Source organism: Erinaceus europaeus, chromosome X (genome assembly GCF_950295315.1).
Source record: "Erinaceus europaeus chromosome X, mEriEur2.1, whole genome shotgun sequence".
Classification (NCBI taxonomy): Eukaryota; Metazoa; Chordata; class Mammalia; order Eulipotyphla; family Erinaceidae; genus Erinaceus; species Erinaceus europaeus.
Window position 1 is genome coordinate 108,768,150 of NC_080185.1, and position 11,041 is coordinate 108,779,190.

At 40.2% G+C, this 11,041-nt stretch overlaps 1 protein-coding gene across 2 annotated transcripts; it reads right to left on the reverse strand.

Moving 5' to 3' along the window:
- Positions 1-1,932: 1,932 nt before the first annotated feature.
- Positions 1,933-6,407, reverse strand: LOC103109726 (melanoma-associated antigen B10-like). 2 transcript variants are annotated; one of them, XM_060183560.1, is made up of 2 exons: positions 6,341-6,407; positions 1,933-3,376 (listed from the first exon to the last, which is right to left on the reverse strand). In XM_060183560.1, the coding sequence occupies exon 2, from the start codon at positions 3,316-3,318 to the stop codon at positions 2,341-2,343; it is 978 nt and encodes a 325-aa protein (XP_060039543.1). In that variant the 5' UTR covers positions 3,319-3,376; positions 6,341-6,407; the 3' UTR covers positions 1,933-2,340. The 2 variants fall into 2 exon arrangements, with proteins under 2 accessions (XP_060039543.1, XP_060039542.1); XM_060183559.1 differs by lacking the exon at positions 6,341-6,407 and adding an exon at positions 4,592-4,666.
- Between the last annotated feature and the right edge of the window lie 4,634 nt (positions 6,408-11,041).

Consider the following 11,041-nt stretch of genomic DNA (forward strand, 5'->3'; position numbering starts at 1 on the left):
ATCAGTACTGTTAATCATAACACCAACTGGGAAACAATTTATGTGTCCATCAGGAGAATAATAATTAAATTAATTTCAGCACACTGCAGAATATTTGGAAGTAGTAGACAGAGAAACAGGGAGGGAAGTGGGATAGAGAAGAGACAGACAGAGAAACACCTGCATTATTGCTTCACCACTTGTGAAGCTTTTTCATGCAGGTAGGGATCAGGGATTTTAACCTGGCTACTTAAACATGGTGATGTGTGAACTTTACCAAGTGTACCATCACTCAGCCTCTCACCAAAATTTGAAAATACGTTGATAATTAGTGGCAGGGGGTTGGGGCTCCATTTAGTCCTATGTTTAGTACATTAATCTTTTTCATTGCCTGAGAAACACTGTGCAGTGGTGTAAAGTGTAATTAATAGAGACAATTCTGTTTCAGCCTGAGAGAGTGAAGCAGTGTGGGCTCCAGAGAAATTCAAACTAGGTTCAAGTTCTGTCATTAGTCATGTGAACTCAATACATTATCAAACTCAACGAGCCTCTGATTCTTCACTAATGAAGTGCGCTGGATATACTCCCTTCTAGGACTATTGAAATGGTATGTAATTTATGTAAAACACTTGCCATGGTGACTGGTGTGCACTGAGATTTTAAGAATGCCAAATATTTCTATAATTTTTAGTAGCTAATGCAAATTTTCATGAGAATTTTGTTTTGTTTTATTGTTGCTTAAATAAGATGTCTGAGAATATTCAGTGTGGTATGATACTGAAATTAAACCAGCAAAAAATGCTTAGAGAGAAAAAACTACTTTAATAAGTTATCCAATCTAGAGTATTTTATTTGTGTGCTACAGTAATCCTATCTGGATGCAACTCAAAGGTCCTAGGATGTGTATGTGTCCAGAATCATGTGTGCCCTTCCTTCCCTCCCATTATCTTCCCTTTGAAACTACTCCTCTTTTTCTTCATTGGTCCCATACTACATATCTAGCCCTGCATTACAGTTTGCCAAATTTTCTCAAGATAATGTAGTTAAAATACTCTTTTAATGGAGTAAACTCTATTCATATTTTAGATTCTTTAATCTATTACTGGATAGAGACAGGAATTGAGAAGGTAGGGGGGAGATAGGGAGAGAGAAAGAGAGATACCTGCAGCACTGCTTCACCACTTGCAAAGCTTTCCTCCTGCAGGTGGGGATAAGGGCTCAAATCCAGGTCTTTGCACATTGTAAGGTGTGTGCTCAAACAGGTGCACCACCACCCGGCCCCCAGCTCATTCTAGTCCCCAACAGAAAGTGATACCACAGTGGCTTCTTGGCATCACACATCACATCGTGGAAGTATAACACTTTTTTATCAGAAACTCCCTGGTTATGAGGCAGATAAAATATCTAGTTTTATATTCAGTTTCACTGGGACATACGACCCCTTCCACTCTTACCACAGTTGAAGATTTATCTCTGGTTTATAAACAGTTATCAGTCATAGACTTAGGTTTATTAACTGTGAAACAAATGACCGCAAAGCCTGGCCCTTGCTCACCACCCTCATTCTCCTCTGAGCCACTATTCATCTTAACTTAAAATCATCTCTCCCTGGAGGTCTTGAGGTTTCCCAAGGCCCCAGATTGTTCTGCCTCAGGACATTTACATTTGGTAGTACACCTTTGGACCTCTCCATCTCCCCCATTCAAACTTCTTTTTCATTTGTCTCTTTTGGTTTTAGAAGGTATCTCATAATTTTCCATCTATGAAAGCTTATTCTAGACACCATAATCTTCAGGAATGCAAGTGACTCTGTCTTATTTTTCTTATCCCTGGTACCACCATGGAGCCCCTCAAAGAGAAGATGGCCAATGAAACATGCCTAATTAATCATGAATTAATTTCTCCATCATTATGGAATAAATGAAACAAGTTTAGGTAGAATGGAACTTTTATTTTATGGAACAGCATAGTACACATAATGAGGAACACCAAGAATTGATCATATTTTACTTTCTTCTCTTTGATCTCAACTATTATATTGCTTATTTTTTCACATTTATAAGGAAAAGTCTATTCCAGTGTCATGTTTTTTTGTGTGTTCAGATGAAATGTCCAATTTACATTGTAGAATAGAAATCTGGTATTCTTCAGCTGCATAAACAGATTGAAATATGCAACCAATATCATTTACACTTAGATTTTAAAATGATGTTTAAGAATATTTTAAAACTTTCAACCATAACAAAAGCTGACTGCAAATTATTCTTGTAGAATAGGAATACAGGTGTGATATGTACTATGCTTCCTTTAGCACCAAATCCCCACATTACTTGAAGCAGTGAGGAAAGTGCTTTAGTTAAATTAGAAGTAAAATCTGCCAGAAAGGACCCTAGTAGGGGCTCTGGCTCCAATTGTCACTTGAGCTCTCGCTTCCTCATCTTGGGCTGCCTCCTCATACCAGGATGGAAAGGCAGTAGGCACTGTATCATGGATTTTAGCCAAGAACTCTAGAACTTTCATTTTGCTAGTTTCCATGTGAGCTCTTGGGCCCCAGAGAAACTCATAGCGGGGAGGATTAGTGTTGGGAACCTGGCGGTATTCTAGGTACTGCTCCTGCACCAGCTCTTGAGTGAGGAGCTTCCTGGGTTCACCATAGATGAAGTGCTTTCTTCCATCATATATACCCATCACATTAAGCACTTCCCAAATATCTTCCTCAGTAGCGCAGTTGCCTTTCATAAAGATGACACAAAGAATAGTCATTAGGAGGCCAGTCTTGGGAGTTATCTTCTTATTACGTGAACTCTGCAGTTTACTGACCAGGACATAGTAATGCTGGGTAGAGTCGACTTCCAGCACATCAATACCAAATGCTAGCACCATTAGCTCAGAAGCTTTTGTAAAGATTTCATTGAAATGAGCACTGTGCTTTTTGATAACATGCTTAAGTATATCTGCCTTTGTTATAGGCTCCTTGTTGTTATGCTTGCGTACCATGAATTGCACCAGCATAATGGCTTTCTGGTCTATAGGCCTTCTATTGGGATGATCAGTGTGGGACAGTGCCTGGGAGGTACTTGGCCTTTCATCATTTCGACTCTTGGCGCCTTCGCCAGATTTTCGGCTGGAAGGACCTGCATTGTTGACTTTCCGTGAACCACGGGTTTTGCTACCTGGCACAGCAACAGAGGATTTCTGGGGCTTACCACCAGAAAGAGAAGCAGAGGACAGGGACTGTTTGTCCTCTGTTGCTTGAACATCCTGAAGTGACTGGGTGTCACTTCGAGCCTTGCGCCTTTTCTCCCTAGCACGGAGTTTACTCTTATGACCTCTGGGCATAACTCTAGTCAAAGACAGCAGACTCCAGTATAGGTAAGTCAGCAGGTGATATCACCACCTGGAAGAGGAATAAGTTGGGGTCAGTACCTTCAGTAGGGAGATTCCTCCTCAGTTGTTAATCAAAGCCACTTCTGCAAGTTTTATGTGTGACAACAACTCTAGGAACCTACAGATTTTTTTTTCTTCCTCTTTGCCACCAGGATTATTGCTGGGGCTCAGTGCCTGCACTATGAATACATCACTCCTGGTGGCCATCCCCCCCTTTTTTCTATTTCTATTTGACAGAAAATAGAGAAATTGAGAGGGGAAGGGAGATAGAGGGGGGAGAGAAAGAAAGACACCTGTAGACCCACTTCACCACTAGTGAAGCATCTCTCCTACAGATGGGGAATGGGGTCTCAAACCCCAGTCCTTGCACATGGTGATATATACACAAAACTGGGTGCACCACCACCCGACCCCCTCGAACCTAGAGGATTATTTATTTATTATGGGAACTATTATATTTATCATAGTTATTATAATAATACTTTATTATAATAGTAATTTATAATTTTATATTTAAAATTTATTATAAACACAAATATTTATAATAATAATAATTATTTATAATAATAATAATTATTATTATTATTGGAACCTACAGGATTCTTCTGGTCAGCTTTTTCCCAAAAAACCCAGTGGAGAATATTATAGTACACCTTAGGTAACAGCAGACCTGATTGGGAATAGTGGGACCAAACGCATGAGCTGGCCAAGGTGTAGGATCTGTAGGATGCCCTTCTGATGTAAGGAATCTTTTCACTTCACCCACCTGCAAAGGGGAAGCTTCACAAGTGGTGAAGCAGGTCCGCAGATGTCTCTCTCTCCCTATTTCCCTCTTCCCCCTTGATTTCTATTACTAATAAATAAAATGTTCAGTAATCAAGTGTTTAAAAAAATACCGAATCTTTTCACTTTATATCTATGATCATAATATCAAGTATTGGCAAACCCCGGAGCTCTTCCCCTCAGTAGTTACCAATACCAATCAATGGCTTAACCCCCTGAGACCCATGAATAGGGAATGAGAACAAGCCTTCGTTGATTATCCCTTTCGGAGTTGACAATCTGAACAGGGTTTTAAGGGACTCCATGTGTCTTGGATGATTAGGGTTTTGGCCCTACTCAGGTAGACCAAGACACCCATCTCCCAGAAAAGAACAGGTTCTGCTTGACGATCCAGTCCAGGGCTTCCCAGGATAGACCATATGGATAGGGGGCCTGCCCTCACCTGTAATTTTCCTCTTTGCTGATTGGATTCCACCAATCTCAGCTCAGTTCCGTCTTCTTAAGACGGAACTGGACGGACGTTGGGGCTAACAGCCGAGACGCCAGCCCCTTAGTGACCAGTATGTTGGGAAGGGCGGGGCAAGTTCTATGACGTGATCCCTTGTTCTTGGGGGAGGGGCATGTTTCCTGTAGTTCTGGCTCTGAGTCTTCACTATGATTTTAAATTTAGCCTCTCCTCTCTGAAGCCCTCAGACTCTGAGGATATCTCTGCCCAGAGATTCCAGCGATTAAAGCAGGGATGGGACTCTGTAAGGGCCTCTCTATTCTGGGGTGAGCTATTTTGTTAGTTCCAGGGTAGCAGCAAAGAGTAGGATGTCTACCTCTTTAAATGTTCCCTGGGAAATATCAAATCCACCATCTAGGAGCTGCACAACTTGGACATGGGTTAAGAAAAGAAAAATAAATAAATGAAAAAGAATCAGTCTGATTGTGGCCAGGCAGTGGTGCACCTGGTTAAGCACACATGTCACAATGCTCAAGGACCTGGGTTCAAGCCCTTGAACCTGCAGGGGGAAAGCTTTGAGGATGGTGGAGTGCTGCAGGTGTGTCTGTCTCTCTCCCGCTCTATCTCCCCCTTCCCTCTTGATTTGTGGCTGACGCTGCCCAATAAATAATTTAAAAAGAATTAATTTTTTAAGAAAAAAAAGACAGAAATCTAGCCTTGATAGGAGTTGGGAAAGTTGCACTGCATGCAAGGCAGGGTCCTTGGATGGATGATGTGCTGGTGGGTGTTGGGTTGTGAGAAACAATAAAATAAAACAACCTCATTGCTTTGTACAGTTTGTGTACTTTGCTTTATAAGATGTATTTTCTTTCTTTCTTTTTTTTTACCTCCAGAGTTATCAGTGGGGCTCGGTATTTGCGCTACAAATCCACTGCTCCTGTAGCCATTTTTATTTATTTATTTATTTAGTTTTTGGATAGGACAGAAATTGATAGGGAAGGGGAAGATAGGAAGAAAGACAAACACCTGCAGACCTGCTTCACCACTTGTGAAGTGACCCCCCCCCCCACAGGTAGGGGAGTCAGAGGCTCAAACCAGGATCCTTGATCAGGTTCTTATGCTTTGCACTATATGTGCTTAACTCGATGTAAACACAAACAAACAAACAAACAAAAGCCTTTCCCCTTGTCAATCCTATTTTCTTTTTGTTTAATTATCTTTATTTATTTGGATAGAGACAGATATCAAGAGGGAAGGGGGTGGAATGAAGAGAGAGAGAGAGAGAGAGACCTGCAGCCCTGCTTCACCACTTATGAAGCTTTCACCCCTGCAGGTGTGGGCCGGGGCTCCAACCCAGGTCCTTGTGCACTGTAACGTGTGCTCAACCAGGTGCACCACCACCCAGCCCCTATCAATACTATTTTCTACCTCTGTATAAATTACAGGCAAATCTTGACTTTGGGGTATGCCTCTACCTGTCCTCCACACAAGTTCTAGTTCAACACAGACTTAGTGTCTCCAAGGGGTTTCTTATTTATACTGTTTTGCTGCTAATTATGTTGTTCATTCGCTCTCCTGTTACAGTTTTCTAGGTGCTATTTGGAAAATAACAGCCAGATGCTACATTGGAAGTTACCTGTGAGGTTCTGTATTAGCATACTCCCACTACTGTAACAAAATACCACAGACTGGGTGTCTTAACAACAGATTTTTTCCCCCCTCATAGTTCTACAAGCTAGTACTCACAGATTGAAGAGTCCACAGATTTAATTTATCCTGAGAGCTCTCTTTCTTGGCTTTGTACAAGGACACCTTGTTATTTCACCACAGGACTTTTCTTTTTGGTCGCCTTTCTTCTTTAAGTCCTATTGGGTTAGTTCGACCCCACCCTCCATTATGACCTCTCTAAAGATCTTACAGATTCACATTAGGGAGTAAAGGTTCACTATATTAATTTAGGGGTGGGGGGCACAGTTCAATCTGTTACAAGTAGTAAATCTGGAAGTAATTTAAGGCAAATTGGTGTCTTTACAATATTATTATCCTTATGAATAAACAAATTGTACTACTCTGTTTATTTGGGATTTCTTTCGCTAACTCTATCAGTATATTTTATAGTAGCCTCCAAAAAGACTGTGTTCATTTTTGACAGAATTTTCTAGTTAAAGTTAGAATATTGTTATTATTTTTATTTTCTATTAATTACCCTGTATAGGTTTCCAGTTTTTTGCCACAGTGATTATATATAAGATCTTTTAAAGTTTCCTGTTCATTGGAGTATTTTGTACATCAACACTTTTTATGTTATTTTTTATTTTTATATTTATTTTATTTGTTTATTCCCTTTGTTGTCCTTGTTGTTTTATTGTTGTAGTTATTATTGTTGTCATCGTTGTTGGAGAAGACAAAGAGAAATGGAGCAAGGAGGGGGAAGACAGAGAGGGGGAGAGAAAGATAGACACCTGCAGATCTGCTTCACTACTTGTGAAGCAACTCCCCTGCAGGTGGGGATCCAGGGCTCCAACTGTGATCCTTACACCGGTCCTTGCACTTTGTGTCATCTGCGCTTAACCCGTATTTTCAATATTTCTTTCTCTTATTCTCATTTATTTATTCTTATTGTTGTTGCTAGGGTTCACTCCTCTGGGCCAACTTTTTTTAGATAAATAGATAATACTGCACTGAAGTCCCCCCCCCCCCCAGTGCTGTGGGGACCAGGTTGGAATCTGAATTACTCAAATGGCAAAGCAAGTGTACTTCCCGGTGAGCTATCTCACCAGCCCCTAAACTCCTATTTCTCTAGTTCTTCTTCTTCTAGCATTTGCCCTTCTTCTGTAGCCAGTCAACAGCATCAGGTTGAGCCTGATATAAAGTTTCGAGACCTCCTTTGAATCTGGAGAGGTGGCAGTCGTTGACTATGTGGGTCATAGTCTGTCTGTAGCCGCAGGGGCAGTTCGGGTCGTCTCTGGCTCCCCAGCGATGGAACATAGCGGCACACTGGCCATGGCCTGTTCCATAGCGATTGAGGAGGGCCCAATCATAACGTGCTAGGTCAAAGCCGGGTTGACGCTTGCAGGGGTCTGTGATGAGGTGTTTGTTCTTTACCTCAGCTGACTGCCAGCTCTGTTTCCAAGAGTCTAGAACAGAGAAGTTCAGTGTAGGCGTAGGGGACCAGATTGGGTGGCGAGACGTCAAGCGTTGAACAGGGTGGGCGAAGATATCCGCGTATATTGGCAGGTCCGGTCGAGCGTAGACGTGGGAAATGAACTTAGATGATGCCGCATCCCGACGAATATCTGGCGGGGCGATGTTGCTAAGAACTGGCAGCCATGGAACCGGGGTGGAACGGATGGTTCCAGAAATTTCTCTAATAATATATGTCAATTCATTTCCAAATAGTAGAAACCACAACATGCACTGACTATTAGAGGAATGCTTTTAAAAATTCACATTTATATAAGTTTGCTATGGATTCTCTCATAATGCTGTATTGCTAAATGTTTTTACTGTGAACTTTTCCCAACCTTTTTCCTGCACTTCTAGATATGATAAATGTACTTTACCTTCTAACATACTAAGCTGGAAAAAATCAACAGACTTTTTTTAATATTACAATATCTTAGCATTTCTTGAGCTCAAACTATGTTTTATTGCTATATTAGATGTACTATGAACTCATTTACGTTAGATTTCTGTTTTTTTAATTTATTTTTATTTTTTATGTATTTATTCCCTTTTGTTGCCCTTGTTTTATTGTTGTAGTTATTATTGATGTCGTTGTTGTTGGATAGGACAGAGAGAAACGGAGAGAGGAGGGGAAGACAGAGAGGGGGAGAGAAAGACAGACACCTGCAGACCTGCTTCACCACCTGTGAAGGGACCTGCCTGCAGGTGGGGAGCCGGGGACTCCAACCGGGATCCTGACGCTGGTCCTTGAGGTTAGCGCCACCTGCGCTTAGCCCGCTGTGCTACAGCCCGACTCCCTTTACGTTAGATTTCTGTATGTGAGCTTGGTTCAAATAATTTTCTCTTGGGATATACTTATTTGACCTTTGTGTCAAGGTCAGCATACCTGTTAAGATAAGATTATTGATTCCTCATCTTTCTGTATGACTTGAAAACTTCATGTAAATGCAAATCAGTTTTTCTATGGCCATTAATTTTCTATGGCCACTAAATTCTTTCTTTATGTTTTATTTTTTTATTATTGAATAGAGACAGAGAAAAAATGAGAGGGGAGGAGGGGGAGAGAGATGAAGAGAAAGGGAGGAAGACAGAAAGACACCTGCAGCCCTGGTTCACTACTTGTGAAGCTTTCCCCCTGTAGTTGGGGACCAGGGACTTGAACCTGGGTCCTTGTGCACTGTAATATGTGTGCTTAACCAGGTCCACCACCACATGGCCCTATAACTAAACTCCAAAGCTGAGTGGTCTTAATTTTAAGGAAAACTAGAACTTAGGTTAATCTTTCTGTTTGTATAGTGTGTAGTTGCTATTTTAGTAATTTGGACAGATGTATTTCTCCTAATCAGCTCACATTACTTAGACTTTAAAATGGTTGTGATTTAAAAAAAAAACATAATTTGAGATCTACTCTTTTAAGAAAAATTCAAGTATATATAATCCCTCTGCATAATATATATTCGAAAGAATTAAAATCAGTATCTTGGAGGCCAGGCAGTAGCACACCTGGTTGAGTGCACACACTACCATGTGCAGTGACCTAGGTTTGAGCCCTCGCTCTCCACCTGCAGGGAGGACACTTCACAGCAGTGAAGCAGGTCTTCAGGTGTCTATCTTTCTCTGTCCCTATCTCTCCATCCCCATTCATTTTCTATCTGTTTTATCTAATAAAAAGAAAAAAAAAGGAAAAATGGCAGACAGGAGCTATGGATTCCCAGTGCTGGCAATGAGCCCCAGCAAAAACCCAGGTGGCAATCAAAATGTAAAAGAAAGGAAGGAAGGAAAGAAGGAAGAAAAAGGGAATAAATCAGGATCTTGAAGAGATATATGCACTCTCATGCTCTTTGTAGCATTATTCACAATATTTATGAAAGTAATTTAAATGTTTATCAGTAGATGAATAGATAAATAAAATGTAAAGATGGAATAATAATAATTGAAAAATGAAGATGACATAATAAAATGCTTCAGTTGAGAAATTATCTAGACTGTCCAACGATATATAGAAGGGTATCATGAATCCAATATACCTAGCAACAATTATCAATAAATGTAATACATGTAAATGTTTGATCAGATTCATGTTGTTAATGTTTGCTTCTTTATTTGCCAGACCACTTCAGATGTGACTCTGGGTACTTCCATTAGGAAGAAGATTGTGTGTGTGTGTGTGTGTGTGTGTGTGTGTGTGTGTGTGTGTGTTGATTTTGGCAGTTATTGGTAATTATTACTTTTTTTTAATTGCCACCAGGTTTACCACTGGGATTCAGTACCAGCACAAGGTATCCACCACTCCTGATTTCCATCTGTCCTTTTTGAAATAGAGACAGAGAGAAATTGCAATGGAAGGAGTGGGGGAGATAGAAGGAGAGAAAGAGAGAGAGGGAGAGAGAGAGAGATGTAACATTACTTCACTGCTTATATAATTTTCCCCATTCAGGTGGGTACAAGGGACTTGAACCTCTGTCCTTGTGCATAGTAACAAGCGTTCTGTGATGTCTAGAGGATACTAATTATCCTTCTCTGTAAGTTTAGCATCTGCAACATTTCTATAGGAAGAGTCTTTCTCTCTTTGCCCACTGTAGTTACCTCAAGCTAATGGTAATACATATTTATTTAGTTCTTAGATTAAATGTTTCATACTTGTGTTTTGGACATTTTTGACATAATGTGTGTTTTTTTGTAATTGATAATGCTTATGAAAGTATCTTTTTGGTGCCAGGTGGTGGCACACATGGTTAAACATACACATTAAAGTGTGCAAGGACCCAGGTTCAAGCCCCTGGTCCCCACTGGCAGGGAGACAGCTTCATAAGTGGTAAAGCAGATGTCTCTCTGTCTGTTTCCCTTTTTGGTCTCATCTCCCTCTGTCTCTATACAAAAATAAATACATCAATATTTAGTTTTAAAAAGTACACCTTTTTACTTTTTTGAAGGAACTGTCTTTGGTTAGTTGACTGTACTATTTTTTATTTCCTTATTTCTGCACTAATTCTCATTATTTTTTATTTTCTAATTATTTTGACTTAACATGCTATTTTCTGCATTCTTACATTTTTATACATATTTTATACATTATTCATTACATTTTTATAAATATTTCTTGTTTATAGTTGTATTAAAGGTTGTAGTCATCTTTCTTTTTTTTATCATTTATTTATTTACTGATTCCCTCCAGGGTCATTGCTGGGGCTCTGTGCTGCACTACGAATCCACTGCTCCTGGAGGCTATTTTTTCCTTTTGTTGCCATTGTTGTTTATCCT

Coding starts and splice junctions, on each gene's coding strand:
- LOC103109726 (XM_060183560.1), bottom strand. CDS start 3,318: ATGCCCAGAGGTCATAAGAGTAAACTCCGTGCTAGGGAGAAAAGGCGC.